This window comes from Parus major, chromosome 8 (genome assembly GCF_001522545.3).
Source record: "Parus major isolate Abel chromosome 8, Parus_major1.1, whole genome shotgun sequence".
Taxonomy (NCBI): domain Eukaryota; kingdom Metazoa; phylum Chordata; class Aves; order Passeriformes; family Paridae; genus Parus; species Parus major.
Window position 1 is genome coordinate 19695849 of NC_031777.1, and position 19848 is coordinate 19715696.

Consider the following 19848-nt stretch of genomic DNA (forward strand, 5'->3'; position numbering starts at 1 on the left):
CACCACCACCACCCCCCCCCGGGCGGGGCGCCCCGCCGGCGCCCCCGGCCCCGGCTGGCGGAATGAGCGCCGGCGAGGCGAAGGAGTATCTGGCCCGCAGGGAGATCCCGCAGCTTTTCGAGGTAGGCGAGGCGCTGGGGGGAGGCGTTTTCCGCCCCGTCGGGGGATGCTCCGCGCTGGGACCCCGCGGCGGGCAGGGCTGAAGGTGGCTGGAAGGACGGAGCAGCCGGAGGCTGCGGCTCGCGTAGCTTGCGCGGGGAGCGGCGCGGCGGGGCGGGTGGGCAGCCCGAGCCCCGCGCTCGGCTCGGCGCGGCGGTGCAATGCGGGAGCCTCGGCGAGGCTTCCGCGGGCGGGCGGGCGGAGGGAGGGAGGCAGCCGCCCGCCTCCCCGTGCCCGCGGCACGGAGGGAGCGACAGGGAGCACGTTTCCTTCGGCGGGGAGCGAGAGCGTGCGCAGGCTGCCGGGGAAAGTTTCGGGGGTGCCTGCGGTGAGGCGCCGAGCGGAGGCGGTGAGGGGCTGTGCCTGGCGCCGAGCCGCGGGCAGGCTGCCCCGGCAGCGAGCGGACCGGCTCCCCCGGATGCGCGGGCAGCGGCGGCGGGAAGGGCTGGGCACCGGTGTAGAGCGGAGGTGCTGGAAGCCTCCCGCTGTAACGCGGTCTCTGCCCTTGGCACGGTGTTTGCGCGTCTAGAGCAGCGAGACGTTTCGTACACTTTGGGCTGGCAAAAAGCCACGAACTGCGATCGGTCTTGAGCATCTGTGATCGGCGAGTCACAGGAAGAGATCTGAAATGATCTCTGGTCTAGGCTTCTGCTCAAGGCAAGGGCAGCTCTTGAGGTCGGACCAGGTTGCTCAGGGCTTTATTCAGTCTCATCTTGCAAGACCTTCCAAGGGTGGTGACTGCAGAGCCTCTCTGGGCAACCCATGCTTGTCTGGTCTTGACATGAAGAAGGGTTTTCTCCTATTCAGTTATCACCTCCCATGTCTCTCAATTTGTTCCTTGTCCACCATTGTGAAGAGCCTGGCTCTATTTTCTTGGTGGTCTCTTGTCAAGCCTTGGAGAGCTGCTATTATGTACTTTCTAAGCCTGCCACAAGGATGAACAAGCCCAGCTCCCTCTGCTCATCTTGTAGAACAAGTGCTCTCTATCACTTACCAACTATGTGGCTGTCCAGTCAACTCAGAATCACAGAATATATCAAGTCCAACTTGTGAGTGGCCCATACAGGGATCAAATTCACTCCATTTTGTTAACATCTCTTTTACTGGGGAGCCCCAAACCAAATGCGTTATTCTAGATGTATTCTGGGAAGTGCTAAGTAGTGGGTAGCTTCTGTGATACTCTGTGGCACACTGGAAGTCAGAGTATTTCGGTTGCGGAAGTGTCCTATATCAAGTCTGATTTTCCAATTAGTTTTTAACTTTATTATCTTTTCTAACAGAATATCCTTGTAGTTGTACTGATGCACACCCTAACACAAATAGGTTACATAACTACAAGCTTATAAACAACACTGAGCAATTGCTTTCTGTATGTACATCTCCATTTTTCAGACAGAAAGGAAAATGGATAGTTCTTCTCAGGTGTCTTTTAAGAAGCTTCTCCCATTTGTAAATGATTTGTGGATCAATATCAATTTGACAAGCTTCTCCCTCTCAGCCATGTTCCTTGTTTTGCTATTTCTGTAATTGAACTGCCCTCATTTTCCTCAGCCCAGCCTCCAGCTTTTAATGTAGGCACTTTCCTTTCTCCCGAAGAAGCTTTCAGTCCTTGTTCATTCCATGAACAGCTAGATGCTGCCCAGAAGGCAGTCCCATGATCTTCAATGACAAACTGGACAGGTTGGTTTTCCAGATCATCCAAATATTCCCACCACATAAAGGGCAGCAATTAAAATCCCTTCACAGCAATTGACTGTTGGATGGCCCATGGAATCATAGAATGGTTTGGGTTGGAAGGGGCCTTAGAAACTTTCTAGTTCTGACTCCCTGCCCTGGACAGGGATGCTGCTCAAAAGATCAGGTTGCTCAGGGCCTCATCCAGCCTCGTGTTGGACACTTCCAGGGTTGGAGCACACAGCTCTCTGCGCAAACTTGTTTCAGTGCAAAGCTCCTGGGAAATCACAGCTGAAGTGTCTCTGCAGTTTGGCTTAAGTGCCTTTCCAGCTCCAGTTTCTGTGAATCCAGTGGTGTCTACTTAGAGAAGCTGCAGTCACTGAATTGATACTTCCCATATGTTCAAGGAAGACACTGGTCTTCACTGAAGAGTTTTATCAGCATTCTGCAGTTTTCCTCATCCTCCCATAAAATCTGCATGTGGCTTTAACCCTACTTTCTTCTGCTAAAATTTCAATACATCTAAATGTAAATTAATTTAAAAGCACAGTGCGTTAATTTTGATTGAGTAAAATGAATAGGCTCCAGTGTCCTAATAAAAAGATATGAGACATAATTGCTTTTAAAAGACCTTTAATGACGGTTGACAAAAGGAAGATGGAATTAAATTAAATAGATATTTTCTTAAAATAAGGTCTTTGCTAAGGAGGGCTAATAGAAGATGCCATTCTATTTTGGAACACAGAGCTGTGGTTTTGGCATTTTGTGGGTGGAATTTTTTTTTATTTGTTTCTTGATACAAAAAAAAAAAATTCATCTGTATTATCATTGTCTTGGACAAATTCCATTTATAGGCTTTCAGAATATATATTTTTATATACTCAACATTTATGGGTAAATAAGTATCTCATCCAATGTCCTGGTTTGGCAAGAGAAAATACTTCACTTCATATGCTTTCCATGGCATCTTCCTCAGGAATGTGAAATATGTTTGTGTAAAGTCTTGTCCTTGTTGTTTTCTTACTGTAGGCTTCCTGGCATTTTGCTCAGTTAGATAATGCTAACAGAAAATAAAATAACAGAAATAACAGTCCTGCTATAAAATTATGCATTATTATTATGCACATCTTCATTATTGTTCAAAATGTTGTTTTGTTGCACAAAATCAAATTCTGTGCTGCAGAAATTACCACCTCAGAACAAATACAGCCATTTAGGAAATCTATCAGACTTAATCTATCAGACTGAATGTGTGAAATGTACCTGGAAAGGATATTTTTGGATCTAATAATACGGTACCTCCTTCTAGAAGCAATTTTTTATGCATTTGCTGTCAGAAGAATCCCCTTATTGAAGCAGGGTTGCAGGTGGAAGTTTCTCAAAGGCTCTGAAGAACATTGGCAGTGAAGGATTAAGCAGAGATGAACCAAAGTGGCACAAAATGCTGGGTTATTTGTTGTGCAGGTAACATAAAGGGGGATGTTCGAAGGTGAGCTCTGTTGTGTGTCAGATCAAGAGTGCAGGTGGGAGTGAAGTGGTCGTACTGTCTTAGAAAATAACACAGGATGTAAAAATGCTCAAGGAAATGGGAATTCATTTGAGCTCCAGGACACTGCCCATTCCTGAAGGTGCAGGCAGTTCTTTAGGGTACTGGGTGAGGCAGAAGGATGAATTTGGTTATTTCCTACCTTTTCTGGAAGGCAAGAAGATACAATAGAAAGAACAAAATTTTGCTGTCAAAGTGATAATGTTTCTGAAAATTCATCTAGAAAATTTCCTATGGATCCTATATGGTTGGGCAGATTCCATGCTCATTCTTCTTGTTTCCTCCAGGAGCTGCATGAAGCTGCACTAAGATGAATCAGTATTTTCAGGGATCAGCTGGGATATGGTGTTCTGGGCCTTTTATTCTTCTTGGTTAAACTAATTACACAACACCCATAGCCTTCAGTCAAACCTTAATTAGGTTCTGTGTTTTCAAAAATCACTTCAGAATACCCCAGTATTTTATAAATGTGTTTTGTTTTTTGTTTTTTTTTTCCTAGTGGCTGTTCAAACACTAGTGGCTGGATTTGTCACACAAGTTGCTGCTCTGCTAGACATGTTTATTAAATCAGAACCAATGGCCTTGGACTGATGTGCTTACACAGGCTGATATGTGGACAGTTTGAATTTGTAGATTCTGTAAGTAAACCAACTATATGCAGCCTTTTTAATAGAATGTGCTGAAATATTTGCTTCTGATCCAGAAATGATATGCATTTTAATGTAAATTTGGAACTGACTTGCAGCCCCATATTGCATTTAGTGTGGTATAAATTAATCTAAGTTTGTTAAAATGATATTTTCATTTTTATGAGAAATGTCTTTCTCAACTCTTTTGCTACAGAATTAATGGGTTTTTTTAAACCTGATGTTTCCCCCACCTTCCTTTTCCACTCTGATAGACCTTTTTTTTTTTCTACTGGTACCTGAACATGTTACTTAAGTGAATTAAATCACTAATTGAAAAGTAGTGAAAAATCAACCGAAAAAATCTGATTTCTGGATCTAGATTTTGGTAAGTCCCAGAATTAACATTTTATGTAAATTTTGAGGACACCAAGATGAATAAAACATGTGAGGGGAAGAAGGAAGATCGTGCCACTTAAAAGTTTGAGGATGCATATTTCAATCTGCTGAGGAAAAAACATTTTAAAGAAATGCTATGATCAAATCCCTCTTCGTTGTGATAAACTAAATAGCTGTACATTTTATTTTCCAATTACAGTATAATCATTCTTGTGACCCTTCTCTGAACTCTCCAGTTTATCTACATGCATCTGGAGTGACATCAAAAAGGAGACATTGCTCTGCTCTTCCAGCCTGCCTGTGACACCCTCGCTTGCCCTCATTCTGTTGTTTTCCCACTGACACTGCATTTGTGCCCTGCTGTGGTGTTGCAGCAGGGCTCACCCTGAGCTGGCTACCTGGCAGATTCCCAGCACTTCTGCTTTCTAATGTTTTCTCTTACAGGTTCCTCCACTGGAGCATCAACACCTGCACTTTATTCTTTGATGTATGACTTCTTATATTTGCTTGCATCCAGTTTACCAAGAAACCGGTGTGCTCAGCACCAGTGAGCTGTCCCCTCTGGGAGCTCCCACTGCCCCAGTCTTTGTTACCTGCCACCTACCAGTGATTTTCTTTGGTTTTGGTAATCAATGCAAATATTATACAGCACATGGCCAAAACACAGTTTCTACAGGACCAAAACAAAAACTCAGTATTTCCCATTTACACTTCACTTTTGAGGCCAGTCAATTAGTCATTAAATATATATACACATTAATTTTGATTCACTCAGGCTCCTTAAAGAAAATACCTTGCAGCAATAAGGAAATTGCATCAGATCAGCACTTTTTTTCTTCATCAGCCAAAAGGAACCTTCTTGAACAGGTATTTGTGCATAGATCTGAGATGATCTTTTTTTCAGAAACTGGCATTAATTAAATTTCATATAAGCTGTATTCCAGTACATTCTTACCAGTTATGTTTTTTCCACTAAGTTCTATATTAGGTGGCCAGGGCTATAATTCCGTTTGCCACCACCCTTAGAAAGTACTGGTCTAGCATATTCCCAGAATGTAAATATTTCAAGAGTTCTTAGAGTCCCTTTCCAGTTTGTCCCTTTCCTGTCCTTTCCAGCTGTTTTAAAACTCCAATACAACTTATCCAAATATGCAGATTTACTCAGTTATTTTTAGTGACTATTATTTATAAAACTTACTTGACTACAGTTCTACTGGAGGATGTTTCATTATCATGCTATGGTATAATTACATCATCTGATCATTTATATACAGAACAGAAATATGTAGTGAAGTCTTTCAATTGCTTTTGATAAATCTGTGCAAGCATATTGCACAAATGTTGGAAGGATCACTTTCTTTCTTTTTTCAGAAAAACAGGTCTTTTAAATACTGTTGCTCCCCTCTGACCAGTGGGGTTTATGTCATTTTGTTTCCCTTCTCATTTTTTTTAACAGTTCCTTAATATCTCACATGTATTTCTTGCAGCTTCTAGTATTTGCAATAGTTGTTTTTCTTATTTTTATGTATCTTTATTTTCAAGGCAAATTGCTGCTTTTTTTTTCCTGTCTTGTTAACATTTCTTAAATTATTCTCAATTATAATGCATATTTTTGTATTTAAGTTTTTATCCTTGATTTGGTTTATAGTAATTCGATAGCATGAGGATATTTTACAGCAATATATTACTTACTAACTTCAAGGTTATTGCCTCAGAAAGTCCTTCAATCTCTGAGAGATGAAAAGCAGGAGGTCCTGTAGAGGTTTTCCTTGCTCCTTAAACAGTGGTTCAGTACTGGGGAGAGCACAGATTGAGTGCTTACAGAGACCTTCTGTCTGATCCATTACAGCTTCTTGATGCCTTTTGCTTTTATTTCATGTTAGTTAAACTCCCCCTCTTCCCACAGTGTTACAGAAATTGCTCTTTGGGAGGATTATTTTATATTCCTGAATTTCAGTAACTGATTAATAAATACACAAATCAGTGGCTATGAATTTTCAAAAACTTACAAATGTGGTGTGGTTTTTTTTCCAATAAAGTCCAAAGGATCCAACCATAGATTTTAAGGTTCTATTCTATGTATTGTCCCCTGTTAATAATTTCTGTTCATCCAGTTTATTCTTTATGAGCTGAGGGAATTTGTGTAGCTGTAGGAAAAAAGCACCAAAACAAGACACAAAAAAACCATAGCAAAATTCAGTCAATAAAGCAGGCTTGAACTGAATAATGACTTGTGGGTGGTGGTGGTGGGAATAGAAAAGAATTCAAGCACATCTATAGATCTCATCTTGGGAACACTATGGAGCTCAAGATTGTTAGAAAGTTCCTTCTACTTGGCATACATTATTTCTATAACTTGTTATTCAGTCATACAATGAAAATCTTCCCTGCTTGAAAATCATCTTTCACAAAGTACAGCTCTTGAAAAGATAAGCATCTTGACTATTTTTTTTTTAACAGAAAGCTAAATGAATTACAAGTAATACCATCTTCCTGTATGAAGTGCTTAGAAAAGTCACATAATGATTTCAGGGATTGCTCACACTGAGTAAACTTCAACATTTTTTGATGCTTATATCTTTTACAGTGGCTCAAAACATTGCAATGTCAAGTCAAAGGGAAAAAAAGTATAATTTTGTTTGATATAATTTGTGTCTTACCTAGGGCCAAGAAAGATTACGGAATGAGCTATTTTCTTGCATGAAAGACACTTATAAATGCAGGTTTTTTTTCACTATTCAAACAGGAGGACCATTAATTTTGGTCAGGTGAATGTTTGGTACATATATTCCAAAGAATAAAATAAATCTTAAGAAAAGTCTTGTTTTATGACATGGCAATTTTTTGCAATTAGGATTCACAATGGAATAACGTTGGTATGTTCTGTTTTCAAAAGTGTCAATGGTGATAACTGTAGTATTCTGCTAAAAAGTAGTTCCCTATTTTCATATTCAGTGTGTATCCAGTATTCAGCACAGAGCAGTAGCTGTCAAAATGTTGGTCAGCCATTGGTGTTTATTTCTCCTTGTTAGTTTTTCTAGAGCTAAAGCTCTCTTTGTATTTTATATTCCATAATAAAGTGGGGAATGACTGTCCAAACCCTCTTTTCTAGACCTAGAAAGGCTGTAACTTTGGCAGGTATTGGCTTACAACTCTGAATTCTACTGTAAGAAACACATTTTGGGCAGGGGGGAGGATTTTAATTTTGCCTAAGTAATTTTTAAAATTATTTAATCCTCCTGAACTCACCCCTTTAACTTCTTGTTCTTGCATTGCAATGAATAGAATGCAGTATCTAGAGATTAAAATATGCACATTATGTAATAATTAGGTACAAATCAGAACATAGAATGTAGGCAAGATAAAGAAATTGCACCTGAAGATACAATGGGCTAAGTTGAGAGACGTGAGAGAAACTGGCAAATGCTTTAACCATATAAATGTTTTAATGTTAATTTGAAATTCATCCTGTCTTTTTGCTGATGTATGAGAACATTGCCTGAATTTAGTCACCAACTTCAGTGAATGCTTTCTTGACAGTATAACAAATGAGAATTGGATCAAACACCTGTTTTCCATAGAAGCTGACACCCTGCCAGATGGCTTATTAGCAAAGATAACTGTTGATGGAACCATCACATGAGGGTTGAACTTGAGCTCGGGTTCAACATGGCATGGGTTGAAAACTTTGGGCTAAATGGAAGAAAAGGTTTTAGCTAAGTATTTGATGGAACTGAACACCATGTAGTTTATAACTCTGGAAATTACTAATAATCTTTGGCACCTGTTGAATCACCAAGACCTTTCTTTTTCTTGTCGTGCTACCCAATAAAATGAAATGGTTGTTGAACTGCAGGGCTTCACAGGACCCTTGGCTCTGTCTTACTAATACCTTGTAAGAGATTAGGGAATTGTGCTCTGGAAAACAAATCCACCTTGGCTGGATGTTGGAGTCACGACACAAGGCAGGGTTCAGGCGAAGTTAATTAAGGATCGCTGTTTTCAGGAGAAGTTCTGCTCCTATGTGAACTCCTTAAAGGCAGAGGCAGGTTACTATAAAATGTCACAGATGTATAAGTGAGAAACTCAGTGGCTGTGGTTTTCTAATTTATTTAAAAAAATGTTCAGGAATTAAAAAAAAACCCAACAATTTTAACTCTTGCGTATCTGACAAAGTGGTCATTGTCTTACAGCTGACTTGGTATTATTTGGACAAGACTTGAATATTCAAAGAACCCTTAAATTACTCCTTTCCTTACAATATACAGCTAAATCACCTCTAAATCAGTTTTGGAAATTGTTTTCTGAAGTATCCTGTAGTATAGCTGACATTTTTCTATATACATTGATTGAAAATTACTGATTACTGGCTTTCTACTGGAACCTTACTCTATTAGCCTCTGGGCTAGGGAAAAAGGAAACAGATCTGCAGAGGTAGAATGTACAGCTTCCCTAGCTGACTTCTTTTATTGAAATATAAGCACTTTCTGGAGAAAATATTCTGGTTTTACCATTCAGTATCACCAGCACCCAGAGACATACTTCCTTTCCAAAACAAATTTTTGATTTATGGACATATGAGGATCTCTTATGAGAGAGAAAATATATTTTGTTGCTAGAATTCACAGGTAATAAATAGCATAATGAATGAAGATTAATTTATTTCACAGAAGGATTTGAAAACAAATATGGCAATTTTAGACCATCATAACTAGACACAGAATTACTGAAGGAAATGGAAAAGATAGTTCCATACTCTTCTGGTTCCTAGGTGAGGATATAAAGAAGGCAAAATATATTCAGTCTCCTATGTGACAAAAATCGATCCATGGAGAACAATCTGTATTAAAAATGCTTCTTACAACATGGTAATATATAGCAATTAAAAAAATTAAACTGTTTTCCTAATCTTGTGGAAATATGCAGGCAAACAGAATCAGATGAAAGCAAAAATTAATACAGATTAGAAACCCCAAATTTTTGAATAGTGTTTGAATTATCCAGGCTCAAAATGACATGAAATTAACACTGACTGCCTTGAGATCTTTCTGTATGAGGTGCTGTTCAGCTAAAAAGCATTAATTATTTTTACATTTAACAATGCCAGATGATTACCATCCTTATTCTAAAGCTAAGTAGCAAGGAAAGTTATGTATCCTTGACCTCATAAAATAATTTTGATGTCATTATTCTGAATAGTCTTAATAATTTGTTCTGTTTGTGAAAATTAGATCTGGAATCCTTACCTTTCTGTACCCAGTAAAGAGATGTATTATTATTTTTTGAGATATATATTTAATATGCACATGCAGCTAAAATGCAAGGGGTGTTTTTAGCATTTACATAATATTATAATGAGAGAAATTTTAGGAAATCCTTGATAACTAAGAGAGTTCAAGTGCAAGAAGGTGATTTTTGCTGAGATAATACTTCTGCAAATGCATCCATTAAGGCACTGATTAATTGAAACTGATTGACTGATTGGTGTCTTTTCTCCATGTGAAAATCAATCACCTTGAATTAACATGTAAATTCAAATGCCTACCTTAAAATGTAATAGAGCACCAACTGCAGTAAATGTAGCTTTTACATTTTCATGTAATATAGATATTTAGCTGCAGCACCAATTAGTTCAGGTCACGGGACAGATACATAGAAATGACAGGCACATATTCATGTATTGGTAATTCTAATTACCACTAGGTCTTTTTCTTGATGGTCTCTTTCATTTAGAAAAATCTCATCAGGATACACTCCTTAGCACAAAGATAAAAGACAGGTGAAAACAAGAGGCTTGAATTCTTTATTAGTGAGTTGCAAAACAATATAGAAAAACTTCCATAGATTTCACAACAATGCATCCTTGTGTGGACAGTTCTCAGTCTGAATAATATTCTTATTAATTTAGGCCATACAATTTGGCTTTTAAGAAAAGAAGTATTTGGTGGGTTTACAAGTCAGTGATGTAATTTCTTGCTGAATATGTTGTTTTTTTCCAGACTTTCTGCTTCGTAATAGCTCATTTAATTTTTAAAGTAAAATTCCACCCTGTGCTGAGTGCCAGCACTGTCATGGTGAAAAGGCCTTTTACCAACCTGTGCAGGAAGAAATTTCAAAAAGACTTCATTTTTATAAATAATAGCATAATCTGGCTGCCAAGCACTATAATTTCAATTTATGAAGTCATTCTGGCATTTGTGCTTGGGAAGAGTTTCTGGTAAATGAGCTCACAGAAACAGATACTTTTAATTTCCAAGAGCATGGAGTTAGCACTTGTAGTTTGTTGAAGGATACTCCATGCTTAGTTCAGCATGGGCACTTTCCATCTAATCCACAGCAGCTTTTATACAATTTTGGTAAATGAAGCTTAAAGAGAGAACAAAAAGATCTCTCTGCTTTATGCAGTTTGAGTAGGCGTAGAAATTATTAAGGTTTGCTGATCCACTGTCGAGCAGCAGCTTTAAAAACTGCAAGTAAGATTTTGTCTAAAAATTTGTTGGGCTGTTTCAATCTACCCTTTCCCCAAACTCCTGGATAAAAATTAACAACAACAACAATGTATATTTACATTTTAAAATATTAAGTTATTCCTTTCATTGAGAATATTTCTTTAAATAGCTTAACAGCCTGTTTTTTGATTTGTCTTATATTTTGCTTCTCAACTCTTCCACTACTCAGGTTTAATGACATTTCAGTACCCATCACACATTGATCTGCATAACCTTTCCTGGCAATATACTGGATTCAGTTTTAGTCACTGTACAAATATTTAACGTTAATCAATGTTAGTGTACTTGGAGTATGAGTAACCTTTTATAAAGTTGACTCAGGGCTCACTGGAGATCTTATTTCTAATAAGATTTTTATAATATTAACTTTTTCCAGGTAAAGCTGATGTGCATTCTGCCTTTTTTTTCAAATGTTTTGTCTGTTTTTTCCTATAGCTGATGAGTAGTTCCCAATGGAATACAAAACCTCTTGCTTGCAAATGAAGACAATTACTTGAAAGACAAAAGGTTTTATTTAGATTGCAGGCTGAAGCATAGTTGGAGTACACACAATAGCTTTAAGTATTGGTTTGGGAGCTCAAATGAGTCTATCAGCAACACTGCCCTTTATTTGAGTTAATTTAACCAGCAGAGCTGAGTCCACTTCAGCTCAATCCCTACAGGGAGGACTTTCCTGAGACACTCAGGAATTCGATATGTTCAGGACACAGGAGAGATTTATCACAGAGATGTCAGAACTGGCAGGGAATAAAAGTGATGACTTCTTAACGATTCTAAAACACACAAGGTTCTATCCACTGTTTGAAGTCAAAGGTAAAACTGGTTCTAAATTTAGCTTTATTTAGGGCAATTTAATTAAGATTCTTATCTTGTTCCTAATTAAGAAGGCCATGAATTTTCTATTTGAAAATGAACCCTTTTGAAATACTAATGAATAAATTCAGTGGGGAGGGTAATTTTAAATAATGTTTTAAATAGATAATACATTGGGGGGGAGGGGGTTACTGCTGTCTTTTAATAGCAATTTTGCTCTTTTAATAATGCTCTGAGAAAATATTTTCAGCTTTCTTTATTGAGAAAAATGCTGATTCACAAAGACTAAATGTGATTCACCTAATAAACTATCTCAATAAGATGCCACTGATTTTCCATGTTTTGTTTTCTTACATTTTACCTTTTTTTTTTTTTAACCAAAAAAGTAACAGAATAAACAGTTGGAATGGTTGGTAACTTCATGTCTTCTGAAGATGAAATACTGGTTTACTACACAATTCAACAGTATGGAAATTTGATGTCTGGTAGTATTTACATCATTAAAGACAGAACAGAACTGTTGACAAGGTAGATGGTTAATTCATTAAGAACAAATGTCAACTGAATTTCATTGCAGGCTTCAACGTTTTTGCCTGTGTTCTATTCTGCCCTCAGAAGGCCTGTAAAACATTATGTCTATAATCCCACTTTGTAAATAACAGTAACAAATACTGTCTAGTTTGATTCCAATGTAGAGTTGAGCCACTTGATGCTAGGGATGAACAGAAGTGTACGGTCTACTGTGTTTAGCCAGAGTACAAAGAGAATCTATTGACAGGCACCCTTGAGTATAGCCCTTTCAGCTCAGTAGAAGAAAACAAGGCTTCTTTCAAATAATTTTCCTTTGGAAGTTCTGAATCTATTACTCTCACCATATTAATTTTGCCTATTTTTTATCAGTATTAATTTGCTATTGTAAATATTTTCAAAGTATGAACATTCTGTAGTGAAGCCAGTCTTCCATTAACAGAAGAGAGAAAACCCCTGAATGAGATCAATCAATAATTTAATTACTGTTGCCATTTTATCAGCTGAGATACCAAACTACAGTAGACTTGTTTCGGCATTTTTTAAATCTATTGTATTGACAGTCAAAATGAAGAAAGCAATAAATCTGCATTTTTAATGGGATAGTAGAGTTGAGCTATTATTGATGATTCCTTAAGAATCACTCTTGTTGACTTATGTCATTCTTCATTTAATTTTCCTTTGGAAGCATTATAAACACAGCCAAAGATAGATTTTTTTTCTCTTACACAGTAGACAGTTATCAGACAGTACATGCAAGTATAATACAAACAGGAAAGCAGACACTGAAGAGTGATTGAGAGGATAGAAGAAGGGAAAGATACACTATGATACGAAGAGGTAATACAATCAAAGTTAATACAAAAAAAAATTACAGATATTTAATTGGTATCTTTGGTACAGAAAAAAAAACCAAGTTCATGATCAAAAAGTGTCAGGTGAACTCTTAGTATCATAAATCCCTGGTTTAGGCGTTTATAGGGTTGCACTTGGGATTTCTGCTCCTCCTCAGTAGAAGGCAAGGTTTGTTTGTGCCATGCTGGACAGGAGCAAGCTGACAGATGGTTCAGAAAGGGCAATTTCTAGAGGGTGTAGATTAGAGGATTAGGGCCTGAGCAACCTGCTAAAGAAGGAAAGAATCTGGAAGGGCACCAAGATGTGCACCAATGTGAATACCAGCTGCAGTTACAGCAGCTTTATAAACAGTTGTTTTAATTACAAATTGTTTTGGGATACACATTTGGTGTCCTTTCAGTTACTCACCATGAAGTACAAGACACATTGCGGCAAAGGTTAAGCTAAAAACACTCAGAGCATGGAAAGTACTTTTCTTAGCATGGAAACAAAGCAGAATGAAGAAACAGAAGCAGACAGCATAGAGCTTTACTTCTAGACAAAAAAATCCTGCACAGACATGGAAGCATGTATTGAGAGCTGCCTAAGGGAATAAAGGTGAAAAAAATGAGGACAAAGCTGTTGGTACTGTCTTACTGGAGAAAAAAAAGAGAAGTGATACCACCTCCAGGAGTACTGCCTGAAGCACTGGCATACTCATACATGTCTGATGAATACTAAAGCCCAGAAAGATTGAGCCTGTAAAGAAATAAAAGCCAGAAGTAGAAGGAGAAATAGATCCATTAGAAAATACACTCAAGCAGGCTAAGGGAATTCAGAAGGCAAACCAGAGACAGACCTAAGAAGGTGATATACTGTATTACACAGAATATAAATCAGAGGGAATAATGGCCATTCTGTTAGAATATTCCAAAGAGCTTGTGCAACTGAGTTTGCCTTAATTCAGTGCTGCCTCTTCCCCACGATGGAAAGGCAGCACTAGGACCTGAACACCTACAATCAAAGAGTATTCCCTGCAGTGTGGCTGTAGCTGATCCAAACACTGCTCACACACTGCAGACAACACCAGGGGACACAAGAACTGGGAGTTTGCAGCTACACTTTTACATTAGGAGCCAGCTGAACCTTTCTGGTTGTTGCAAACCCAGCTACATGGAACCATGAGAAACACAACTGATCTTTCAAGTAAGGAAAATTTGCTGCAGTTCTTAACCTGTGTTTCTATCATTTCAATGCCACAGAACTGTTTTTTCCCATTTTTTCAATTTATTTTCTTAAGCAGCAAATCACACACCATGACCTTTAAATAATGCTTTAAAATTATAAAATCTAACATTCCAGAGAATGAAAAAATTACGGTCACCTCTGATACAAATTTCAGGAGGTTCAGGAGTTTGTAGGCAAACAGGATGATTTAAAATTTTATTCACAGAAAAGGCATTCATTACTTCTCACATCAGGAATGTTTCTTGGTAAGCCAAAAGGCACCTTTTGGCCATATTTGACAACTTTTCACACAGTACAAACATCAGGACTTATGTCTGGTTCAAAGATGCATCATCATGATATAGCTGCTGGCATTATTTCTGTGTGAAAACGTGCATGTTACCAAAGGATGAATATTTGTAATAAATGCAAAGAGCAAGGAACTCTTCCTGCTGAAGGAAGTTCAGTCAGAGGCTCAGACCTGTCACATGTTTTCTGGGCACCTCCACATGGGAGCAGGAAGGTAATGAGGTGCTATCTGAGTCAAAGCACACAAAATCAGCTTAGCAATTTACCAAACTGCATGAATACATGCTTGAAATGATCCTTTAGCATTATCCTTGTGTAAATGGAAGCATTTGAATGGACAAGAAAAAAGCTTAAGCTTGGTTCTAAATTCATCTAGCTTTCTGGAAGAAGATAAACAGTGCAGCTTACAAGAAGGCACCAAGAGACATTGAAACTATGGCACTTCTCAGTAGGTTCACAATAGGCTCACACAAGAGTTCAGGGTTCAGGCACAACAGAAGCTGGTAGCTGTGGTATTCTGAAGGGAGTAATATCTGTAGTAAAATCTATAATATTAATTATAGATAATATTATTATCTTATAGTAAAATCTAATACAGGTGATTGTCAAGGAAACCAGTGATGATTTAAAATAGCAAATGTGATGCTACTGAAATTCCAGCATCAATACACGGAAATGTGCTCCTGTTTGGGAAGGTCATTGCTGGTGACAAGTACATGGAAAAGGAAATAGCTTCCGTGGTTCAGGGTCGATTCTGCATCTTCATCAATAGCAGGCATCAGGCAATTGAACAAAGCAGCGACAACATGAGATAGTGGAAATAAAAGAATCATATTAAGTGGTTCAATACATTGAAATAAAAGTTTGATGATTGAAATAGAAGTCTGAGGGATGTATGCACTACAAGCAAAGCTACAGCAGGGCTTCATTTAAAAAAACCCAAACCAACTAGCTTTATATCCCTTGCTCTATGTGGTCCTTCTCCCTCCACTCTCCAACGCAGCCCTGTGGCCACGACCTGATGACACCCTCGGCTCACAGCTCGCCATGCCCTGCCCTCTAGTGACCCCAAGGGAGCCCAGGATTTCACGGAATTTTTGGAAGGCAGCTGAGAAACGGCTGCTGTTACACCCTCAGGAGCCAGCCAAGGCGAGATACGCGGCCGGTGTTTTCTAGCACCAGCTCACGACGGAGTCACGGTGAACTCGTGTGCCCAAGGCAACGGCCAGATCTGCTGCCATTACCGCCTGTGTTCCGCCAAGCCGGACAGGAGCGGGCTCTCCAGAGCCGGGGAGGCCGAGCGAGCTCGGAGCAGGTGCCGGGCCGTCGGCAGCGGGCAGGGCCCAGCCCGGGCCAGCGGCGCTCCCGCCCCGCGGAACTTGCGCACAGGCCGCCGCCCCCCTTCCGGCAGCGGCGGCGGCCGGGCCCGCGCAGGAGGCGGGGTGAGATGGCGGCTGCCGTGCCCGGCGCCTCCCGGGCCCGCGCGGCCGCCGCGCCGCTGCCTCTGCTGCTGCTGCTGGGCTGCTGCGGCGCAGCGCTGGCCGGCAGCCCCCAGGTACGGGCCGGGGGAGCAGCGGCGGGTCCTGGGAGCGAGCGGGCGGGCGGGCGGGCGCCGCCTTGGGCTCAGTGCTGCCGGCATCCCCATCGCCTCCTCGCCGCAGGTAGGGAGCCCGCAGGCTGCCCGCGGAGCTGTCCGGAGGCGCTGGCGGCACGCAGCGGAGGCCCTGTCGGTACGACAGGCAGCGACACTGAGCCGCGGTCCTCAGCGCTGCCGGCCCGGCGGGAGGAGCCGGCCCCGGCCCCGCCCGGCGGGGCGGAACCGCGGGGCGCTGTGTGCCGAGAGCGCTGGTGCTGGGCGGCCTGGCTGGTCCGCGTGCCTTGTTCAAGCTGCTGAAAGTTACAAACCTCCAGACTTTTGATCCTTTTGCGAGTGTCTGAAATTTCCCTTGGCCACGCGCTGTCACTTGTAGCGGGTGTCTGCTGCTGCAGCCGGGCCCGGCTGGCGGGGTTCGGGGTGCCCCGGGCTGGCTGCCCGGCCCGGTGCCCGTGCCACAGGTGCGAGGCGCTTGCACGCGGCAGGTGCCAGTGGGTTTGTCAGGTGGGAGTAATTTCATGTTTCAGCAATTAGCTTAATGCAGTGTGCCCACGCTACATCTGGAGTGTTGTTTGCTTTTGAATTCTGCGTTATTAACAAGTTGTTATGCTTGAAATTAATTACAACTAGGACCGAACAACCCCCGCACCCCGAACAATAGAAATATTCTTACAATCTCTGGATGACTAATCAGACTGCAGGTTGTTTTCTGCTTGAAGTACAACACGATTTCTGTTAGTCTGTGTTTTGTATAAGAGCACAAGCATCGTCCCAGAACTCCTCAGAGTTAATATATTGAGTCTGATTTAGTAGTCAGCAGATTTGGATTGTTGCCCGTTACAGACTTAGTCCCTTACCTCTGCGAAGTCTTAGCCCCTTTTCGTGTCCTGATTTATGCTCTCTGTTAAGGAGCAAGGGTCCTCTCATCTCCAAAGGAAAGTGGGAACTATGGAGAACACAGATTATAAAGAAGGTTGCTGTCATAGATCATGATTTTGGAAAGTAAACACCTTGGATTTAAAGTGGGTTAAAACTTCAGATTTTTTACCTGCTTTTGAAAATTGAATTGAATTGAATCCAAGCCGCTTTTCTCATTAAGGATGAGACTGTAGGTCAATAAATCATACTGTTTTGTTCTTGGAGTGTCCTTTGGAGTAGACGTATGTGGGCTTTTGGTTTTAACTAAGGTGCAAGTGACTAAAAATGCCTCTTTGTTCTGTAGCAAGTTTCAGGGAAAGATTTGGAGCAGTTAATTCACATGAAATGTGCAAATGTTAAGAAAAAGACCTCTCTTCTACCTTTTCGAAGGTTTATTCAGTATTAATATGTGGTAAACATATGCATTGAACACTATTGTGGAAATAACAAAATTATGAGTTGTCATTTCTTTCTTATTGCTGAAAAATCTAAAATTGTTTTTATCTTTCAGGATCGAGCAGAGCAGTTTTTTAGAAGTGGACATACAAATAACTGGGCAGTTTTGGTAAGCATGGTCCAGGTTGTTTTCCTCCAATAAAGTTACCAGTTTTTCATCAGGAGCCATAATTGCAACAGTCATTCAAGAGTCATGCTCATTTGAAAGAAATTGAAAAATAAACATTTGGAAATGAATAAATTTGAAATTGTGCCTGCAGAATTATTACACTATAATGAAATTATCTTTTCAATATGACCAAATTTCAAGTACTCAATGTGTCTAGCTACATGGCAGGATTCATAAAACAAAAGTTCTGAAAGCATTAAAATAATTAAATAAGCATACTGCATATTGGAAAAAAGGTGTAATTCTGATACCAGGGAAGTGTGGTCTCTTTGACCAGGCAGATAGAGTTTATATCTCGTTTTTGTTCTTATTCAGTCTGTTAACTTGTGATAACAGGCTGGGAATAAAATCAATTCAGACAACATAGTGTTTAGATCAACTGTTCTTACCCTAATTCTCTTTTTCTTTGCCATATAACTTTTATTAGCTTTGAATCATGCTGCACAATTGGTTCTTAATCACAATTCAGGTCTTAATGACTAATTTGTTTCAGAACACTATTTTAATTACTCAGTAGCAGCTGTTTGTTTTCAAGATACTAAAACTGAGCAATATAAAAGGATAGTTAACAGTAACTAATTGAAGAAATAATTTCTATATTCTACAATGTACAAACTTGAAACTATTAAAACATAACATACTATTTTAATTCTATTAAAAAATAGATGCTTTCATTAGTACCCATAAAAACACACAAAGAAGGTGGAAAATTAGGTCCAAGGACATAAACTTTCTGGGCTGAACAGATTTTCTGCCAGTTTTATTTTCTCAGTGGCTCATCGTTAAGTTTTGTAACAATTGCTACTAATTTTTGAAGCAGTAAAGCAGGGAGGGGTTTACTACTGACAGGCACTTCAAACCTGTGATCATAGAGCAATCCCTCCTCATCAATAGCTTGAATTAATGAGCTGCAGCATGGATAACTGCATTTAAAGCTTAGACACACTTTCCACTGTGTTGTAAGGGAGGTACTGGAGGCAGGGGTCAGATGATGGTACCTTGCAATGTCTCAGCTAAATTGGATACAGTTTGTTTTCAGAGCTTTAAATCTTGCTGAAAGGCAAATGTCTTCATGGACTGATTCTTATGGGCTTTTTCTGAATTCCTAACTGACAGGATGAGAGAGACACAAGTGGATCCTTTCAGGCTGAGTTTTATTATTACTTAAGCTACAACTCTGTTCTTTTTATGAAAAGAGTAGAGAAAGAGATGCTGTGTAGTGTAATTTACAACTCTACTTTTAGAGCTGGAAAATTAAACTATCTAAATGCTAAATGCTTTTTCCTGCATCTCTGTTTTTGTGGTTTTAAAGTCACCTCTTTTAGAAGCTTTTGAAATTAATCAGAACCTGATTTAGGGAGTGCATAAGTAAAGAGAATGACCCCTGATGCCTTGCCTGTTAGAACAGTAGAAATTGAATTCTGAAAATTTGTATCCAGATTCATTTGTATTTATATTGGTTAGAGCTCACTTTGCTCTTACTTTGACTCCATGAATGCAAATGTCCTTAGTGCATTTTCCTCTGTATCTTCTGCATGAATTAATTCACCTGTGCCTTTGTGGAAGAATGGTCCCACAATGGATTTGCTATTGAGATGAGAACTCTTCCTTTGATCTCTCTTCCATTTGATAAGGAGAAAGCATATGAAAAAATTTAGCTTATCCACTTACTGTTGCTGAATTATTCTTTAAGTGCCACTTTCTATTTGTAGTAAGGGTTTATGACAATTTTATCTTGAGTCAGTATGCTAGGGACTTTTGTTTTTAACTTTTATTTTCAGAATTTTTTGCTTTGGCACAAGATTTACATAACTTATATCATGACTTTCTTGGTGTTACTGTATTCTTTCTGAGTTGTTACTATTTTTTTTTAATATTCCTGTAATCACGCTGTTCTGATGCAATGTGTAAGGCAAACTTGTGTATTAACACTATTTAATATGCTTTTTTTTTTTTGTTCCAAGGTGTGTACATCTCGATTCTGGTTTAATTATCGTCATGTGGCGAATACTCTCTCAGTGTACAGAAGTGTCAAGAGACTGGGAATTCCTGATAGGTGAGGGAATCTTGGTGAATCCAGTTCTTCC

The 19848-nt window shown here is 39.7% G+C and overlaps 1 protein-coding gene across 3 annotated transcripts in view; it reads left to right on the forward strand.

Annotated features, from left to right (window-relative positions):
• Window positions 1-19848, forward strand: part of PIGK (phosphatidylinositol glycan anchor biosynthesis class K) — a 148031-nt gene that overhangs the window by 67464 nt on the left and 60719 nt on the right. The window contains exons 2-4 of one of the 3 annotated variants that reach the window (XM_015635796.3): window positions 3879-4017; window positions 17648-17701; window positions 19726-19817. In XM_015635796.3, the coding sequence (XP_015491282.1) occupies window positions 3970-4017; window positions 17648-17701; window positions 19726-19817 (194 nt within the window). In that variant the 5' untranslated portion in view covers window positions 3879-3969. Of the gene's footprint in view, window positions 1-3878; window positions 4018-15706; window positions 16180-17647; window positions 17702-19725; window positions 19818-19848 lie in introns of those variants that run through there. The other 2 variants (XR_002002024.2, XM_015635795.3) reach the window with 2 other exon arrangements.